The 20,552-nt window shown below is 40.9% G+C and overlaps 2 protein-coding genes across 9 annotated transcripts in view; one reads left to right on the top strand and one right to left on the bottom strand.

Annotated features, from left to right (window-relative positions):
* The window catches only part of sema4d (sema domain, immunoglobulin domain (Ig), transmembrane domain (TM) and short cytoplasmic domain, (semaphorin) 4D), a 49,854-nt gene that overhangs the window by 4,400 nt on the left and 24,902 nt on the right, over nt 1-20,552 (bottom strand). For all 8 annotated transcript variants that reach the window (XM_077542623.1, XM_077542617.1, XM_077542618.1 and 5 more), the window contains 13 exons: nt 7,352-7,485; nt 5,047-5,192; nt 4,684-4,746; nt 4,322-4,420; nt 3,680-3,773; nt 3,477-3,593; nt 2,910-3,061; nt 2,644-2,819; nt 2,288-2,444; nt 1,158-1,380; nt 956-1,068; nt 692-864; nt 521-567 (listed from right to left, as the gene is read on the bottom strand). In XM_077542623.1, coding sequence (XP_077398749.1) covers nt 521-567; nt 692-864; nt 956-1,068; nt 1,158-1,380; nt 2,288-2,444; nt 2,644-2,819; nt 2,910-3,061; nt 3,477-3,593; nt 3,680-3,773; nt 4,322-4,420; nt 4,684-4,746; nt 5,047-5,192; nt 7,352-7,448 — 1,657 coding nt within the window. In that variant the 5' untranslated portion in view covers nt 7,449-7,485. The remainder of the gene's footprint in view (nt 1-520; nt 568-691; nt 865-955; nt 1,069-1,157; nt 1,381-2,287; nt 2,445-2,643; nt 2,820-2,909; nt 3,062-3,476; nt 3,594-3,679; nt 3,774-4,321; nt 4,421-4,683; nt 4,747-5,046; nt 5,193-7,351; nt 7,486-20,552) is intronic.
* Nucleotides 9,593-14,095, top strand: LOC144034372 (zinc finger BED domain-containing protein 4-like). Its single transcript, XM_077543158.1, has 4 exons — nt 9,593-12,077; nt 12,204-12,479; nt 12,589-13,654; nt 13,767-14,095. Exons 1-4 carry the CDS (start codon nt 11,988-11,990, stop codon nt 14,090-14,092), a joined length of 1,758 nt encoding a protein of 585 aa, XP_077399284.1. The 5' UTR covers nt 9,593-11,987; the 3' UTR covers nt 14,093-14,095.

The raw sequence follows: 20,552 nt of genomic DNA, 5'->3' as shown, positions 1-20,552 counted from the left end.
CACGGCGGAGAGTTGGGGGGAGGGGGGGTCTAGTGTGCACGCTAAATATTGTCATCCTCATGGGGGGGTGGGGGGTGGGGATAAGTGAGAAGCACTGCTCTAGCTATATGACTGTCTGAAGATTACAACTATTCTAGCTTCATGACTTTAATTAAATAAGATTAAAAAAAAGACCATTCTTCTAAATTTAATGCGATTTCAGCCCAAATTGATGACATGGTTCTTTTCAATTTACATTTTAATATAAAAAATACTACTTGGTTCTTGTAACTTTACTAATGTTTATATGTAACTTAATGACGGTTAATATTGCAACAATTATTCTAGCATTTCCCCCCGATTTTTAACAAAAAATTACAAGTGTTTTTTTTTTTTAACTACAAATTTTACTCCCACAATACGATTTTATCCTGAACAAAGTAGTATCAATGGCTTTAAGACAATCAACAATCAATTCCACACAATTCAAATAATACATCACTATCTATCAATGGACTTTTGATCTTTTACGGCATCTTACCTTTAGGACATATGTCTGCATCACCACTAAGGCTCTGAATTAGGCTCCTGGAAAGAAAAAAACAAACATATATATATTTTTTTAATAAAACAATACGCACAAATATAAAGACAGAAAAAAAACTGATTCAACAGTTATCAATGGTCAAAGGTTATATCTTGGATTAATCACCGGAGCTGCTGACTGGGTGTGTCAGAGATTTTGATGCAGAGAGCAGTGCGAGGGTCCCAGGCACAGTATGGGTCTCGGGCCAGTATGCAGTCATCACAGGACTGGTAGCTGCCGCAGAACGCTGTGGGCGACTGAACAATGCCCGAGTCGGAACCAGCATACAGAGATTGCGTCTGTGAGGACAGGGAGAGAATTTTTTTTTTTCCTCTGACATGAAAGGCAACTATTTTGTGACAGAAGTGTTTAATATACAACAATATTGACCTCGGAGGACAACACCAAGTTCTTGATGGACTCGAAGTTCTTCAGAAGCTGGATTTCCTCAACCATATGGACCTCTCCTCCGAGGACCACTGACTTGTGCAGGACCCCTTTATCTAAAATGGTGGGATCGTAGTTAGCATGGCCTGGTTCCCATTCTGCGAAATGTGTTTCCTATTGACTCGAAATGTTTCATGTTTCGTACCCGTTCCGGTAAAAATGACATCAAAGATGCTCCCGTCGAGGGCGCGGACCCGCTCCACGACGACCTGTGTGTAGTTGACATCCTTGGTGATGAGGCGGGGTCTGTTGCCGATGGGCAGGACGGGGTCCTCCAGCAGGGGGTGGTCCTTGACGAACTGCAGGGTCTTGTCGGGGAGGTGCAGCGAGCTGGTGATGTTCTGCTGCCTCATGCGGCTGTTGATACACTATCAAAGCATACAGAGATGTTTTAAAATCAGGGGGAAATATTATGGGAAATTGAGTTGGATTTGTTGGATAGAAATAATTGGTACAGATGCTCCCCTACTTACGAACATTCGAGTTGCGAACAACGGTACATACGAACATTTCTGCGCGTACAGTATGTCGAAAAATGTTCGGAAAGAGATGCTGTAAGTTAGATTTTGTATTGCGCGTAGTGCTTCTTTCCGCCGCTAATACCGACGATTGGCGCTGTGAGAGCTCATTGGAGGCTGAGCAACGTGGCGAGGAGGAGGAGGAAGAAATGCCGGTCCCCATGAAGCAGGAAATAACTTTTGAAACCGATTCCAGCGACGACGAAGAATCTCTCATGATATAAAATCCTCCTCTTCCTCCTCCTCCATCATCTCCTTAAGCATTGAGTACATCTTCCAAAAGTAAGTTAAACTTCATTTTATTTATCTTACTACGTACATGTACATACTGTGTGTGTGTGTCTCGCTCTCTCTCTCTAACATACGTAGTACAGTACAGTAGTGTACGTATTCTCTCCATTTTATTAAGTTTTTTTCAGTACAAACCAATGCAGGTTACTTGTACAAGCCTTAAACATACTTATATAAACCTTCAATATACTTATATAGGCTTTAAACATAAATTATAATACAAAATATAGCACTGAAGCAACTTACGAACAAATTCACCTTACGAACGATCGTCCGGAACGTAACTCGTTCGTAAGGTGGGGAGCGTCTGTACTCTGGAGTGTCTGTCCAAGTGTGTGAAAAGCTACCAAAAAGTGTCTGACTTCACTTCAGATAAGACCTGTCCTGCGCCACATAATGAGGCTAATTTCATCGAGAAATTTACATTGTGTCTTTAAAGTCAGAAATAGCTGATGTGTGAACTTACTGCGCCAGGGCGTGGTGAAGGAGTAACGCCATTGTAGCGAATCCACTTAGTGTGGGACTGCCCCACAGTGGCCTTCTGCATGTACTTTCCCTTGGAGAAGACCTCATCCACTGCGGACATGTTGTAGGCACATACCGCCGACAGACCAACATTTCCCCTTTGGAGACAAAATGGATACGATTAAAGAGACATCACAGAAAATACTCTGCAAAAATTGATCTTGATATAAGAAAAGCAAAAAAAAAAAAAAAAAAAGTTAGATTAATTGAAAACTAAAATGTCCATAGGTGTGACCGCGAATCTTTGCTCACACAAAATGGATGGATGATATTCAATGGAGTACAAGTATGACTGACCACTGGGAAGTGAAGACCCCGTAGATGACCGTGTCCCTCAAGCGGGCGCCCTTCAGGATGAAGACATCATGCACCACGTTGAAGACAAAGTTGAGTTCAGGCATGGAGCACACCAGCTTGGCTTTCAAGAAGGATGTCCACTTCTTTTGTAAAGTCCTCTGACCTCCCTGGTCACCCTGCGTCAAGAAAAAACAACAGAGATGAGCTCGGGGAAAATTGATTTCCGGCGATGGCGCTCAGAGAACTATGATAAATGACCTGCCCACCTTACAAACACGCGCCACCCTCGGAATGAGTAGATTGCCAAAGAACTCGTACTCCACGGATACTTCAGTGAAGAAGTAGTAGATTTTGTCATCTTCGCCATCTGTAGGGTTCTCCCCTTCCCTGATCACGTCAGCGAAAACAAAACTGGGCTCTGCAGAAAACATGTGGGGAAGGACAAGGATAAGGTTGTGCAAAGTTGAATTATGAGCTGCAGTTTTGAGGAAAACACGTCACAGACATGTCTTTGACATAGCGTAAAATTTAAGCAGGCTAATTCAACTTTAAGGCCACTGTCATGATATTTAAGACCTTTAAGGGAGGATGTAATGAAAGAAACTGTTTGGAACTTGCACATAACATTTATTTATGACAATGACTTTTCATTTCAACACAACGGAACAACAACAACAGTATTTTTTTTAGACCTTTGAACAGTGGATTTGAGTATAATTTTTAAGGGATAATGTAGGCCTTCAAATTGGAAAATCAAATACTAGATCCAGAAAGGATCCACCAACCATTGTTTACTGTTAAGAAATGTTGACAGATCATCAGAGGTTTCTCACCATTGAGCCATGATGTGGAATACTCCGTCCTAAGCAGGTACGCTGATGGAGAGTATCTAGAAATAATGGGCTCGCTACCCAAGAAGTTATAAGCAGTCCCAGAGTACAGCTCTCCATCTGATGAAAAAAAAAGGGATGTTATTTATGTGGGAGAAATATCAATTGTGAAAATGTCTTTTCATGTAAAAGGGTCCTTAACTCACCAACCATGACGGTGGTAAAGCTTTGCGAGGGATCGAAGGAGCACTTCCCCCTGCCGTCTTCTGCTCGACCTTCTAACGAAAAGTCAGCCAAAGTCTGAAAAAGAACAATACCAAGATGTATTAAAAGAAAAAAAAATTGGGGGTCAGGCCTACAACCGCTACACACTGCTTTTCACCAGGACGACTGACAAATTTGGTGAGTTAATAAGTATGGGATAGCACTCAAAATGCATAGAATATAGAAAGTGTATATCTAATAAAAGCAAAAGCAAAATGAATAAATCCAAAATAAATACAAAGGAACTCAATCACAAAAAAAAGTAATTCATGATGAACAGACTCGTGTACCCTCTCTTCTTTCATTGCAAATCCGCAAAAAGGATCAAACTTTGGTGACATGCAGCACCCAAACCTTGGCAATGTCAGTCGAGTCACATTTGGGCGTATTTGAAGTTCATCAAAGTACAAGCCCTCCAATTTGCATAAAATGGCTGCCTTCAAACAAAATGGATGCCTCCCTGCTTAAAAATAGTCGTGGCCCTTGAGACTTTTTTGGGTGTTGTGTTCCCAGCTTTCCCAAGAAGTGTTAGTTAATGAGTGACTTTTGAGCTAAATGTGAAAAAAATATAGCAAACAACTCACCAAATAATCACACTGCGGTTGAAAGGCATGTGTCCCACAGACGTAGAGCCGCTGGTCGTCGACCACCTGTAGGACTCGGATGTAGTTCAGACAGTCGCTCTGTATGCCAACAGAGACAAGTGGATTGAAATGCATTGCATATTCTCTGCAGTACAGTAGGTGGTACCTTGACGTATGAGCCTTATTCGTTCCTTGAACAAGCACGGGATTCAATTTAATCGTATATCAAATTAATGTTCCCTGTTGAAATTAACTGAAATGCTGTAACTTCGCTCTCCTCCCCAAAAATGTACCACCATTTTTTTTAATTGCCTTTAAATTCTCACACTTCATGTGGGCAACTACAAATGCAGCTCTCTCACCTCCTTTGATTTTCCTTTGAGAGTGCACATGTTTATGGGGGTCTCGCCAACTTGCCACAGAACCTTGAACAGAGCAGTCAGGAAAAAAGAAAAGAAAAGAAGTTTAAAAACAAAAACAAATAACTTTTCGTCATACTGTATGTGTTAAAACTGTCTGTATGGCCGGACATAAGATTATGTCTAAAATGATCTTTGGACGATCAGCCCTCTCTATCCCCATCTTATGCCTTTAATTTTATTGTAATTATCATTTTAAAACTTGTCACATAGTGATAAGAACAGCCTATCAGATAGAGACAGAAGACCAGACCATGCACACGCGGACACAATAATAACAATAATAATGACGAATCTCCTTCATACCTTGTTGTTTCGGACGGTCACATTCTTCTTGCTCAGCTCAAAGATGGCCTCCCGGGCGCCCACATAGAGTGCGTCCCGATCGTCACTAAGCAGCAGCGTGGAGTAGTTAAAGATGCCTGGCTCAGAGAACTCCATCAGCTCCAAATCTGAGCACAGGAATCACAAAATTGCATTGAAAAATAATCGGGTTTTGCTTTTTATGTTTCCTGAGAAGTCCGACAGTTCGGGCAGAAGCAGCACACCTTCTAGATCTAAAATCCAAATACTAACCATGACAGTAACATCCTGGTGAGTTGCTAGGCAAGACCCTTATATGTCGATTCACAGTCACTAACGGTCCCAAACAAAACAAAAATGGATGGATTGCATCAGGAAGCCATCCAGTGCACTTGCGATGATGATCCATGACAGGGAAAAGCTGATTGCTTGGCTGCAGTATCAATTTTCCATCAATAGAGGGTACTAATAGACTGTGAAAAGGTAATGAGTAGTTTGAATAGTACAATGGGAGTTTTATGTAGACTGCACTATCTTGATGCAGTAACATGGTGACAGCGAAGTGACCTTTTCTTGTGGTTGACTTATCCAGCTTTTTTCCCCCAGCCCTAACTGAAGTGTTAAGAAGTTAAAATGTTACTTAAAAACGACAGATACATTTGATAAAGATATTGTAATGGCCACAGATTCATCTTAGAATCGATTATGCCTTTAATTTTATTTGTAATAATTTTAAAACCTGTCACACAGTGATAAGAACAGCCTATCAGATAGAGACAGAAGAAGCGACAGACAGGTTCCCTTCATATTACTTATTAGTTTGCTAGCTTTATGGAGAGTCGTTTTTGCTGCCATGATCTGCCCAACTCAACATAACACAAGATAAACAGATAATTGGTAGCACGAGCTATTGGATAAAAACTCTGTGACGCCATTGAAGGATGCTGCAAAATTAACTTGAACATAGCTGCCGGCTTCCTGTGTATTTTCTGGGTTTACGGCAAGTCATCAACCTTCACAGATGAAATTTCAAATTACTTAAAAATCTCTGGGAAGGAAAATATACACTAAAAGGTCAAAGGTTTATATTGCACTCACTGTATTGTCCCTCCTGCTTGTCTGGGATCAGGTTATTTTCACTTAAGACATAAACACAATGCACAGACAGCACAAAAATAGTTTTTCTGTCAGCAGGAAACACAAAAAATTCAGTCTGTCAAGTCTCTGACCGATTTATCACACTGAGAAAAGATCAAGCGTGTATTTTCTATGTCAGTGCCAAGCCGCCGTTGTGGTCTGACTGCCAACATCGGGTTCCGACATGATAAACAGTCATTTGCAGGGAATTACATGCGGAACCGTCAATTAAAACATGATGTAGGGCAGACATCAGGAAGGCTACAATGCTCACTCTGCAACTGCTTCACACTTCAAGTGCCTTCCATTGTCTTTTCTAGGCATTGTGACAAAAAACTAACGGACTGTGCTTGCTCATGAAAAAATGACCCAAGTCACATGCACAATCACACAGTCTGGAGCACTTGTTTGGCTCCTCATGGTGCCCGCATACTCTAAAAATGAAATATGTACATTACAGTGAATCCCAGTTATCCGTGCTGCAAATCGCAATAATCCACAAACAATTGAACTGCAGCCCCAAAAGGAATTTGTAAAACACTTAAAACGGAGAATCATAAAGCATCAACACCATACATCTAGCATGTACACAATCATGAACCCATGTTACATGAACTGTATTAGTGTAGTATTAATTAACACAAATAAACCACCTTCACATGAGGTTCATCAATAGCAATAGCTAGCATAATATTCTAAATAACAGATAGCGTTAAAATCATAACTTGCTTTTTATATGACGCTTTTATTTACACCATATGGTTATGGTTTTCGTGAAGGCCACTGTGTAGGCGCATGCGGCGCGAACCCACTTCCCGCCAGATGTATGTGTTGAGGAGAAAAACTAAACAAAACGGTGTTCGCTAAGCACGGAGCTGTTGTGTTTTGCCGAGTTACGGCCGACATTAACCGCTGCAAATTGGCATTAAATAATTGCTATGAAGAATAAAGTTGAAATATGAGGATAAAGTAGTACAATTATAAGAGCTGTTTTTAAAAATAACTTTTTTGTTTTAATGTTACTATACTTGGCTTTGTGCTCCACTAATTTATAATTGCATACTTTTTTTCTCTTTTTGGTACGGCCTTAATATTTGCGTGGATGTGACTTTTTTGTTTTGGTTGCTAGTAATATACAAAAATGCTGTACGTGTGTTTCAAGCGGACTCACCTTGGTGTCTCCAGGAGGTTCGTGGCACAGCATGGGGTCCATGGGTGGACACCTCCAGGAGCAATCCCAGGAACACGCTCAGCACGCCATACCCCATGTTGGACTCCGACAACTTCGGAACCGTGAAGTTTCCTCTGCAAAACACAACGGTGAGAGTGAGACAAATGCGGTCACAAGCCAAAACATATTTCAAAATTTAGACGAGGTGAAGAAGGAGGAGGAAGACGTGCTCGCGGGCTTATTTTCTCACGCACCGTTGACCAAGAATGGGAAGAGAACAGAAGACCACTTCCCTACTGAAATGTGTCATGACTGATTCAGTCTCATGTCACTTCATGTTGCTTGTCACATGGAGTTGAAGTAAATCTAGTGCAACTTTAAATGTTAAATGGCAAAGACTAGAGATAATAGTTTTGATTGAAACTGTTCGAGATGTTAATTTAACATGTTTATTATTGCGGCTATTGGACAGCTGCACTACATCAAACAGAGACGCCACTTTTGGTTCATATTGTAAAGTACTGTTACAAGTTGGTTGTTTGAGGCCATCTGAAAATCTGGGGGTGTGGGCGACTTAAAAGATTAGGTAGAAATATTCAAATGAATCCCTAACTCTGTTCTCAATCTCGCTTGTGCCACATGGACGGTTGTGGCCAAGCGTGCCTTGCAATGGCTGCGTGTTGAAATCTTGAGGTCAAGTTTTACAAGAGTCTGACATGAGTTGAGGCGAGATTAACGAAAATTTGAATTACTTTATCGCTCAAAATGATCAACTGACATAATTCCATCCAAAGTGTTTCCTTTCTTTTAGTCAATCATGTAATGGAAAAGCTGCATAACTTGACTTATGTGTGTTGAAGTTACATGCGAAGCTAGCAGAACCCTTGCCATGCCTTCACATGACATCGTACCAACAAATAATATTGTGACGAACACACAGAGGGTAGGTTGTGCACTTCTTCACAAAGAGAGGCTGATCCGGGACAAAAGCAGGTTGTTCTTGTTTTCCCACAACACCATCAAAAGATACCAGCAGCAAACGAGTGAGTCGGTCACATAAAAGGTACAGCTGACAGGTTATCGGGTGGCTTGTGAGAAGAGGACACATACGATAGGTAGGTTTTAGCCATTACGTTGAAAAAACCTATTTTGAGATATCAATGTGATCTCCAGCAAAAAACGACTTAAAAGGGTGAAATATGCATGCCAGGCAAGGAGTCGGCAATGTCACTTCAATACCTTCTTATGGCATACATGTGTACTGTTAGGCACTATCGCCGTGCAGAAAATATACAGTGGGGCTGTACTGTTACCAATCATGATCATACTGGTGTCATTTTTTGGTGACTGAATTTCTACCCAAAAGGTAAAAAGACAGAAGGTCGGCTGTTCAATCACCGCTCTCCCCGAGTAATGTATCGTGTCCTTGGGCACAAACTGGCGTACCGCCACCAGTGTGAACGTGTGAGTGCATGAATAAAGTACCAATTCCATTGTAAAGTGTCTTTGAGTGTCTAGAAAAGTGCTATATAAATCTGATGCATTATTATTATATATGTTGTAAAACTCCTTTTTGATGGGTAAACATTTTCACTGTTTACATCTAAATGGTAATGCTATTGTTATCAAAAGCATCTACTTTGGGATCTGCTCCGAGGATACAAAACTTTCATGAAAAAAAGATCAGACTGTTCAACTTAAAATGGATAAAAACAATTGACATTTGTCCATTTCTCTACAGACAAATATTTGTGTTTCCAGGTTCCGTTTTAAAAATGTGTTTAAACACAATGAAATATTAACATCATTGTTATCAAAAACGTTTGTGACAAATTTGCATTTTCATTCTCTAAAATGTTTTTATATAAAAACAAAGAACCAAAGCAACACCGTTTCTATCCACTTTCATTTAAAACGGTCTAATTTTTGGTAGTTTGTCTTATTTTAAATTTGATAATAGAAAACATATTAGGCTTCCCTGGTATTGGAACAACCCACAACAAATAATCCATTGTCTATTGTGGCTGAGAAGGACCAAGTTCTTTTCTCCCCCGCTTCTATTTACACAAAATGTTTACGTGAATGCAAAACAATGTGGTTTTGGTTGCTTGCTTACAGACAGATGTTTGCATTTTCAGACATTTTCAACACAGCAAAGCAGTTTTTCACTAAAATGTTGTTTTTTTTTAATGACGTCAGCTGTTTGTTTGCAAATGTTAGCATTTTCAGACTAACCCCCCCCCCCCCCCCACCCCACCCATAAAAAAAAAAGAGAGGCTGTTTTTAACTGAAAATGGACTAAAGCAGTTTGTTTGTTATATAAAATCTATTTTTTGGAGAAAAAGGAAGACTTTGCCATTATTTTGTCTACAGTTTGTTGCGTTGGTCTTCTGGTATTAGAACAATCAAGTACAAATGACCCATTGCCTGTTGTGACCCAAAAGGACCATGAAGGCTAATTCTAAATATAGGTTAGTCATTACTCTTAATAACTAGGGTGTTGATGACAGGGGGGGTATATAAACAATCAATCATTTCTGTTGGAAAAATGGTGTGGGTGGGGGTTGTTAATTGATTATTGATCCTCTAGTAAATGAGCACAAATTGCCTAAGGTGTTTTGACCTCCCAAACATTGGGATCACCGACCAATTTCAGTTTCAGGCACAAATTCTGTAATCGGGGGGGGGGGGGGGGTAAAGGGGTGTTGCTCCAAGTGCACAAGGACCAATTGTTTACTGAAGATGGCCTGCACTCACTCCGCCGCCAGCCAACCCCCACCTCCATCCCTTCTACATCAACACTCCAGAGTAGCAAACAATGAACAGAGAGGCAGGAGAGGACACAGTCGCAGTCTTGCCAAGCTAAATGCCGGCACAGTTTGGCTTAGCAGCGAGTTCACGGTTTGCAGAAGTAATGATCCTGTAAAATTTTCAGTCTTAAAAAAGAAAAGAAAGCGAGAAAACAAAGACAAAAGTCTAAATCATAACTTGTGTCTGTGAACTCCAAACCAATCCTAGCTAGCACTGTTCATGCGCCCCATTTAGGTCAAGGCTTAACAAAAGCTTTAAAAGCCCATTTGGAGGGCTTGGTGGGTTACAGTAGCAGAAAGAGCAAAACTGGCAGCCACCCTACGCCCGCTGACAGATTTAGAGGAGCTGCCATACCGGGCCTGGATATTCAAGATGGTTACCATGCTGGCATGCTTCTTTGAGCCCTTTGTGTTGCCTTTTCGGCAACTTGGGCTTCACAAGGAGGCGGACACCTGCTCAGGGCCGTGGGGTTCCCAATACCGCACTATTGACTGAGCAATGATGTTGGCTGGATGCCCACTTGGAGCAGAGAGGTTCGAGTAAGGAACATTTTACTATCTGTTTACACAAAAACCTTGGCTGCGCGATTTGGAATTCTGGACAGTGTTTCCCAAGACTGTAGGCCACAATAAGATCCAAAGGAATGTCAAGTTTAAATAGAATTAGGTTGGGGAACATTTATTCATTAGGGAACCAGTGTCTTGAGGATTGTGCATTCCTGTAAAAAAAGTGCAGAAAAGACAGGTAAGATGGCTGGTTGGTGGTACCAAATGATGCAAGAGCAAGAACTTCATCACCAAGCTGACCACAGTTTACCAGGCTGATATCTCACAACATAAGCAAACGTTTTGTGAGATTTGGAATCATCTTAGATGACGTCATGCCTGGCAGTGGTTCAAATTATTTTGTTGCCGCCGTAACAAACAGTCATGCCATCCCTCAATACAAGATGGTGTCTTCCCACATTTCAAATGCACTGCAGACAAGACTCTGGGCATCCGGAGAGCAGAGCAGCGAAGGCGGATTCTACAGAATTGGTCATTCACTAGCTGCCAACCTCTCGAGCTCTCACTGGCTTACACATCAATGCATCAGCATCAATGCAAGAGAGATGAACAGCTTCTTATTCTTCCTGATGCCAACAGACTGCAAATCATTTTCTTCTCGCAAAGACAGCAGGGTTCTTAGGGTCGCAAAAATAGTGTTTTTTAGTGTGCCGTAACACAATTAACTCATTCACTCCCAGCCATGTTTACTGAAGCAGCCCCCTTCGCTCCCGGCTGTTTTACTGGATTTTGACTGAATTTGCGAGGCCCACAGAATATTGTGTTCTATATATATATATAAACATGGAACCTACCAAAAGAAAGATTAGTCTCTTCTTTTATCAGGAAAAAAAAGGATATTTCTATCAGTTAATGGTTTTGCAGCAATTAGCATTAGAATATAGCCAAGTTTCAGCATTATTCACAAATCTGTTTAGAACTGTGGGTAAATGAGCTTTTTTCAACATGGCCCTGGTCGATCTCTTTTGCTCTGCTACCACCTGCTAGCCGTTTCTGTAATAACTACTAGTGATGGGTCAAATGACACGGAAGCGCCGGCGCGTGTATCGCGCACACAGAGGGGAAACCCCGTGTCGGCGCGCGTATCCCTTTAAGAAAAATCACGTGACCGATACAGTTCCTGTATCGCTTGGCTGCAAAGCGCCAAATTGTGTTTATAAACAAGCAAATGTGTCAAGTCGTTTGTGGGTTCTGTTGTATGGAGAGAATACTTTGGTTTGAGCTTTGCGTTGTGGTTTGTGTTTCGTTGTTTTTTTGATATGGCATCATCTACTGAGAACATGGATCAACCGAGAAAGCGAAAGTTGTCTCCAGTATGGGATCATTTTAATCTTACTACGGAGAATAAGGTGAGTGACTTTACTGTTCCTCTTTCTACTTTTGATCAGTTTTCATTCAAATGATCTGTATTCCAATTTATGTCTGAAGGACATTTAAATTATTTTTACATTAAGTAACATTTATTTGTATTTTAGGTGAAATGTAGGCTCTGCTCCCAGGAGCTGTCTTACATTAACAGGAGCACGTCTTCAATGCTGAGGCATTATCGTGCACGGCATGAGAAGGACGAAACGGAGACACCAGTCAATTCTCCTGTGATGAACTCTGGTGCTTCCAGAAAGCAAGCGGTGGATCAGGCTATAGTGAGCATGATCATTAAAGACTGTCAGCCGCTCAGCATTGTGGAAGACGAGGGGTTCCGAGACCTGCTCCAGCTGCTTGAGCCCTCATATGTTCTGCCAACCAGAAAGGTAAGTGAAAGGAAAGAATAAATGGATGTTATACATGTTCGCTAAGTGATTCAACATATTTTATGTACTTTCATTCATTCATCTACTCTACCTGTGTTTTCAATATTAGGCTATCAAGAACATGGTTAGCCACAAATATGAGGAGCAAAAGGAGAAGGTCAAAGAAGAACTGCAGAGTGCCGTTGCAGTGAGTTTGACAGCTGATATGTGGACATCCATTAACATGGAGTCATACTTGGCTGTAACTTGTCACTACATTGACACTGAGAACCATGTACTGCGTACTTCAGTTTTGGGAGTCCAGCACTTTCCTCAGCACCATACTGCCAAAAATATGGCCCAGGTGAAAAAAAACCTAATGGAGGAGTGGGCTATAGCGGGAAAAGTTAGATGTCTGGTCACTGATGCTGCTGAAAATATGATTGCATGTGCCAAAAAGCTGCAAATGAGGCATTATATTTGCATTGCACATTCACTTAACCTAACAGTGAGAAAGTCATATGACCAAATAGAAACACTCTCAAATATCCGCAATAAAACAAGGCAAATTGTAACATTCTTCAGAACGAGCACCACAGCTAAAGAAAAGCTAGCTCAAGTTCAGCAACAGATGGGAAAACCAGTGGTGAAATTAATAAATGAGGTACCAACTAGATGGAACAGCACATATCACATGTTGGAACGACTTACAGAGCAAAAGGAGCCAGTGGTGGTAGCTCTGGCCTCTGTAACAAATGATACTGCTCCGTTGACGGCAGAGGACTTCAATATCATAGAGGAAACAATCCGTGTGCTTGCTCCCTTCAATCATGCGACAGTGGAGCTCTCAGAAGAAAAAAGAGTCTCCGGATCAAAGGTCATTCCGATGCTTAAAATGCTGCACTGCTCACTGCAGCGGAATGCCTTAAATGTGACCACAGATACAGCGATTCGACTTGTGGAGAACCTAAATAGAAGAGTTGTGGATCATTTGTGCAACCTGGAGTCTCTCAGTATAACGACACTTGCAACACTGCTGGACCCCAGGTACAAGACAGTTGGTTTTCTGAGTTCATCAAGAGCCAATGAAGCAGTGAAACGCTTAAAAGCAGAGTGTGCTGCGGAAATGAGGAGCCCTGAGTCCACCCAAACCGCCCCAGAAGAAGCACAGCCTGGACCTTCTACACCCAGGCCAGGCATGTCATAGAATTGTTAATTCTGTTTATTTGTGTTGTCATGTTTTTGCAAGTCATATCATATGATTTGGAATTAATTACTAACGCAGATGTATTGTATTTTTGTTCTTAGATGACGACCTGTGGCAGCAGCTGGATGCTGAGGTTTTGGAAAACCGAGCAAATACAAACGTCACCAATGATGCCATCATTGAAGTGCAGCGTTATCTTTCAGAGAACAACACACAACGAACACAGGATCCGTTGCAGTACTGGCAAACTCAAAGACTGAATTACCCGAATCTTTACAAACTTGCGATGAAATGTTTATGTACTCCGTCATCGTCGGTACCGTGTGAAAGGGTTTTCTCCAAAGCAGGAGAAATTGTCTCAAAGAGACGAAATCGCCTCCGGCCAAACATGCTAAAGAAGCTGATGTTTCTTAATAAAAATGTGTAAATTAACCACGTCTGTCTCCACAGTCTTTATTGAAGTTTCCTGCAATGCTTTTTTAAATCCAGCAGATGTCGCTATTAAGTGATACACTAACACTGTGTCAACACAGTGTCAACACAGTTTAGGGATAGTGCCACACACCCCATGAGGCCTCATCTGCCCATCACTAATAACTACCATTTCTTCAACCGGTCTGTGCAGTTGAGAGGCCGCATCAAAGCCTTCCGTATGCTCTAGCACAGGAATGGCTAGATCCGGTCCTCAAGGGCTGGAGTCCTGCAGGTCTTGGATATTTCCCTTCTTCAACACAGCTGATTCATGATCAGCTCATCAGCAAGCTCTGCATATGCCTGAAAACGATACTGTTAATTGGAATAAGCTGCAGTTTGAGTAGGGAAACCTCTATAACCTCCGGCCCTCGAGGACCGCAGTTTGCAAACTTTTTTTTGCATTAAAAAAAAAATCACCAACGTATAAATACGTCATTGGGACACTTAAAACATTTAAAATAGAACGTGTCTATACGTTTTTGGGAGCAAATGAGTTAAGTGAAAACAGACAAATGATTTGTAAATACTGTATTATTTTAAGAAAACAGGAGAATAAAATACCATGAACCATTCATACCTACTTAAGAGCGCCCCCCCCCCCCCCAAAAAAAAAAAAATCTGTCAATAAAAAATAAATGATTTTCTAAACTAGAGGGAAAAAACACCCATAGCCACTGGATTTGTGTTTAAATAGTATTTGAATATATTTTTACAATACTTATTAAACATTGATTTATGATGTTTAAATACTTTAATTAGACTCATTTGGAGATGTTTGTTTCAAAAATTTGATTTGATTTAATTTCTTATTGCAAACTATTGTTCAAACAAAGAATTTATTTTACATGTACATAAGCAAAATATTACAGCTCTCAAGATCAGTTGAGTGGGTAGAACAAGTACGATCCTAATCACGTTTAAGGCGTTTAATAGGAAGTTAGTAAAATGTTTACATTAAATATTAACTAACCCCCCCATTCTCACACATGGTTTAACCTGTCTCAGTTAATATTACTTTATGTACTTTGACGAAACAGATGGATTATCAATCTCCAATCCCAATTTTTTTTTTTGCAGGATTTGAAAGATCAAGCGGTGAATCACATATGGATTTTGTCCCTTCATCTGACCCCATGGGGGGGATCGGCACAGTGCAATCCCAACATTTACGAGGACTACTTGGATTATACCCGTCCAGCTCCCTAAAGTCACCATGTGAACCAGAAGCAGGGCTTCCCACAGGTTAGGGCAAGAACTGTGCAGTAAATAATAACGAGAAGGACGGCACTCACTTGAAATGAAATGCTAAGGAGGGGACAGATTTAGGGATTACATGCAAGTTTGGCTACGAATACGTTAGTGGACGTGATACTGTAAACTAAGGGGTGGGGGGAGGTGACCACACACACCAAGAGCATTAAAACAAATGCAGGCGGCTTTTCGGTTCCCCACAGCATGATGAACTGATTCTGTCAGTCCAGCCGAGGGTTTAACAATCTCAGCGTCTAGGCTTAACCAAGCATTACTACTCCAGCTGGCGATCATTCATTCGTACGATCACTGAAACTTCCGTCCCATTCCAGCATAGTAGCTACAGGTGGATAAGTGTGGGGTTTTTTTGTGTGTGTTTGAACGGCTGCCTCGACTTAATTACTTTTGGAACAGTGCCATTTATCTGCAGCTCGTAAAAAGATCTCCTAACTGCACCGACGTGACCTCCGGTGGTTTGCCAGCCGTTGAGAGATGACACAGCAGTCTGGATGCATTATCCACTCAAACCTCACCAGATGACAGATGGATGGTTGGATGATTACATGATTAGATACAGTCGTATGCCTTGAAGCTTGTAAAATATGCCTTAAATGTCAGACAAATTTTGGACTGTCATGTCATCTCACTAAACCTCATTTCAACTAGTATGAACGATTAACTTAGCGTTTGTTCTGCTTTTTGGCATTATGGGACACTTTTTCTGTGGTAACAGAGCTGTTCCTGACTAAGTGAACTAGTGGTTAGCACATCTGCCTCACAGTTGTGAGGTTCTGAGTTTTGAATTTCGGCTCGAAACTTCCTGTAGTTTGTGTTCATGCCAGCTTTCTCCCACATTCCAAAAAGAGACACATTAAGTTAATTTAAGAGTCAAAATTGTAAATAGGTGTTAATGTGAGTAAACCCGTCTCTCACCCAAAGTCTCTGGTTACTCTGGTTTCTTCATACATTCCAAAAACATCCATGTTATGTTAATTGAAGTCTTTAATTTGTTCATAGTTGTGAATGGTTCGTTTATATGTGTGTGGCCACAATCTGGAGATCAGTCAAGGGTGTACCTCACCACTCACTCTAAATAATTTGGAAAAGGCTCCAGCTCCTCTGCGACTTTAATGAGGAATTGCATAATAGAAAATGAATGGATGCATATTTGACAAGGAGAATCACTGAGCAAAGACTGCAATGATAGCTTCTCATTAGGGTTGTATGGTATACCAGCACTAAAAAAGCACCATGATAGCTCGCCATCAAACATGAGATAATATTAAGCTTTTCAGTTTAGACTTTTAACCTCTTGCACCAGTAAGGTTTCTTTACTTATTACTTGGGATCAAAAGTTAGGCGGGTGGTTAACGTCTGTTAAACCCTTGGCGTTGCTTAAAACATTGCCAGACTCTGCTTTGGTTTGTTTAACCAGCATCGCGGAACAGATTGTGTTCAACCTTCGAGGTACATTCCTACAATCCGTGCCTTTCCTCAAGGATCAAGAGAACACAAGAGAACCGAAAACAAACTATTCCTGGTTATATTAAAAAGTGTGGCCAAACGATCAATGACTGACCTGAAACGGATAAGATCTTGTGTGAAAGAAACACTATACAGAGGATGTAAAATGGAAGCCCTCCTATATAATTACTAGCTGTAGGGCCACGGCGAAGCTAGCATGTCAACCTAAAGTGGCCACAGCAAAGGCAAATGAGGGGTCAGGTCCTGCAAAGGGTATATTTAGTATGCCGATGGTGAGCTTAAAAAAAAAAAAAAACAACAACACACCCTTCCTTTAGTCACATGGCCAAGGAGGATCTGAAAAACTGAGAGTGAACATATGGGCGAATGGTGTGCGTGTTTCCAGGCAGTGTTGCCTCCCTTTCTTAGCACAGAAAGTTCTTTTGTAGTCATTGCTCTAAGTGAAAGGGAAAGCTTCAGTTTTGATTAGCATCAGCAAAGTGGGTAAAACAAGCCAGCGGAGATGCTAACGTTAGCAGTCTACATCATCGCTCACTGCTGATTCTTGTCAAACAGCACAAATGAATGGACACAAATGCGCCACTCAAAGAAGATCCAAGTTAGAGTCCAATAGAGTCCAAATATCCTTTTGAGCCAAGAGTAAAAGCAAAATGTACCGTAAAAACACTCAACCTCTGACCCAATGCCTGCTTTGGCTAGTTCTGTCAAAAGTCACGATGCATCTGATTATGTGAATTGGTGGCGCCGCAACAACTGTGTGAATGTGCAATGCCCTGACAACCATAATGTTTTACAAACACTAGATGGCGAATGCTAAATTTAAACAAAAAACAATGAACGTGTCATAAATTTATGTTGCAGTACACTGAAAAGTTCGGGTCGAACTCCAATTTTTACGTGCTTCAGATGCTTTCAACTGTATAATAAAGTTTTCTTTTAACGAATGAAATAAATGCACCTACGCTGTGTGTGTGTGTGTGCATGTAACGAAAGGAGGAAATTCAACCATGCCACAAGAAAACCGCCATTCACAGACAAGTCATTCACTGGATGTCGTTTTACTTGGGGCCACTATAATGGCAGCCAGGCCTCCGGGACACATTACGCCAGCCTATTTTGAGAAGCCGTGAAAGCCTAGGTTTAAAGTCTTGCGGTCTCAAGTGTGTGACTGGTAGTCCAATCTGTGTGTTTGGTTTTCTAAGCAGTCCAGGGCAGGTGACTTCACTCAATGTGGGGCAGGATCCATTTGTGTTTTTATAAAGTCCTCCAAGGGTAATACGTAAGTATGCACTGATCAAACGAGTGTTTTATTCAGTATTTATGAAATTACGGGTTAATGGTTTGGGGGGCTTTTCATAACAGCTCCTCTGACGTTCTGTTTTGAGGATTGCATGGAAAAAAGTAATGACAGAGATTCAATGAAGTAGTGTTTTTAAAAATAAAAATAAATGTAATTCACAAGAATAATAAAAAATAATGTTAAATGAAAATGTATTATATGTTAAAATTTAAGAAGGGGACAAAGACGAAGTTTTACGAGAATAAAGTAAAGAAAATCTGAATACTACATGTAAAGTCATAATATTAAGTCGTGTTTACAACAAAAAAGAAGTCACTTATGAGACTAAAGTTGTAACATTACAGGAGAAGGGATTCATCCCTCTTACATTTAACATTTAGTTTAGCTTTTAATTAATCCATTTGTTTTTACAATTTCAAAACAAGCTGGATCAAACGCTCTCACGGGCCGTTTACGCCCCTCTTGTAGTGCACAATTAATCCTTCAAATCAACTCTACCACCAGTCACTTGAAGGAGTAGCAAACATCCCTTAACATGATACCACATCACATCCTCTCTGCTTCCAGTTGGCAGTCATTTCCCTCCCTCTTCGTTCTCTCAACAGTCTTTAGCGGGCACCAATTTCACGGTGGTAAATTCTGTCCCGGCATGGACAAGTACTTCCCTTTGGAGTTGTGTGTGAAAACTCACGGCATCACCCACAAAGGCCGCCACAGTACCAAGACGGTGTCCTGCCAAATTTGGCAAACCAACAGTTTAAGGGGGGAACCTTCACAGAGCACAGTAGGGACAAACAACACATAGAAGAGCACGGCAGAGGGATTCTCATGATCTGTTGATCGTTAAGGAAGCAGCTGAAGGGATTTGGAACACCAAAAAGGTAAGGTAGGCGAATTAGGGAGAGGAACCAAAGTAGTAATTTGGGCCAAATTTTCATTGTGTGCTCAAGTCAGAAAAGGCCCACTGATGCACACATTACTAGCTGCGCAGATTCTCACACCTATATATATATATAAACATGGAGCCTACCAAAAGAAAGATTAGAGTCTCTTCTTTCATTAGGGAAAAAAGGATATTTCTATCCGTTTATGGTTTTGTAGCAATTAGCATTAGAATATAGCCAAGTTTCAGCATTATTCACAAATCAGTTTAGAACGGTGGGTAAATTAGCTTTTTTTCAACATGGCCCTGGTTGATCTCTTTTGCTCTGCTGCCACCTGCTAGTCGTTTCTGTAATAACTACCATTTCTTCAACCGGTCTCTGCAGTTGGCTACATCAAAGCCTTCCGTATGCTCTAGCACAGGAATGGCTAGATCCGGTCCTCGAGGGCCGGAGTCCTGCAGGTCTTGGATATTTCCCTTCTTCAACACAGCTGATTCATGATCAGCTCAATAGCAAGCTCTGCATATGCCTGAAAACAATACTGTTAATTTGACCCATATGCGCCCACCGAATTCCCAACGGCTGTATATGTTCCTACATTACAATGACGACCAAACACATTATATTTGGTGGATTATTTTTTTTTTTTTTGTATTTGATGTGCATTGTGTTGCTTGGCAACCTGGGCAACTCTCAATTCGCACCGTCTCCTAAACATTCAGTTATGAGCAAGGTATTTGGATTAAATTTATTGTATTGGTTTTATTAAAAAGTGAATGCAAATACACACATTCCTTTAAAGTAGCTTCTGGATGAGGCGTGCAAACGTGACTGGCAAAGATTAGTATGACTTCTGGATCTACTATGCAAGTTAGCTTCACAATCAAAGTGTGGCACAATTTTATTTATTTTTTCCTCTCCAAAAAAAGGAAAAAAAAGTGTGGCATAATTTCAAAATGCTCTATGGAATTTATGCCTCAAGAAAACTCCACAAACCGTAAATTAGGGCCACCCGGAGACTTAATCGAATCACAACTCTTTGGTAGTTGCACGCAAATTTACAGGTCGCACATGGTGGGTGTGTCAGAATTCTGGATGTGAGAATCGCGGCACCTAAAACGGGCATGAAAACGTGCAAGAAAGGCGCGTAACAAAAAAAGGACTTAGGTCTGGCACACGCAAGAGAATTTTTCAAATCAGAATGTATTGATTGATTGATTGATTGATATATGTGACAGACCCCACACAAAGATAAAAAGTAAAGTAAAGTAAAGTGGTTGTTTTGCACGCTCAAAATGAAAATAGTTTTAACAGGGATGTGATTTGACCAAAGTGAAATTATCTGAAAATTTAGCCGGGGGTCTGGGGGCCGCTGGCACCCAGCTAGGTCCAGCTCATGGGTTTTCCGTGTTTTTAAGTACTTTCAATGCACTCACATGACAAAGAAATAGACAAAACAACAGCATAAATTTTCAATGTATATTGAACTATCC

This window comes from Vanacampus margaritifer, chromosome 14 (assembly GCF_051991255.1).
Source record: "Vanacampus margaritifer isolate UIUO_Vmar chromosome 14, RoL_Vmar_1.0, whole genome shotgun sequence".
NCBI classification, from domain to species: domain Eukaryota; kingdom Metazoa; phylum Chordata; class Actinopteri; order Syngnathiformes; family Syngnathidae; genus Vanacampus; species Vanacampus margaritifer.
The sequence above is the reverse complement of the archived record's forward strand: the minus strand, read 5'-3'. Positions and strand labels throughout refer to the sequence as shown.

Coding starts and splice junctions, on each gene's coding strand:
- LOC144034372 (XM_077543158.1), top strand. CDS start 11,988: ATGGCATCATCTACTGAGAACATGGATCAACCGAGAAAGCGAAAGTTG. Junction 12,078..12,203: donor ATCTTACTACGGAGAATAAG/GTGAGTGACTTT, acceptor TTTGTATTTTAG/GTGAAATGTAGGCTCTGCTC. Junction 12,480..12,588: donor ATGTTCTGCCAACCAGAAAG/GTAAGTGAAAGG, acceptor TTTCAATATTAG/GCTATCAAGAACATGGTTAG.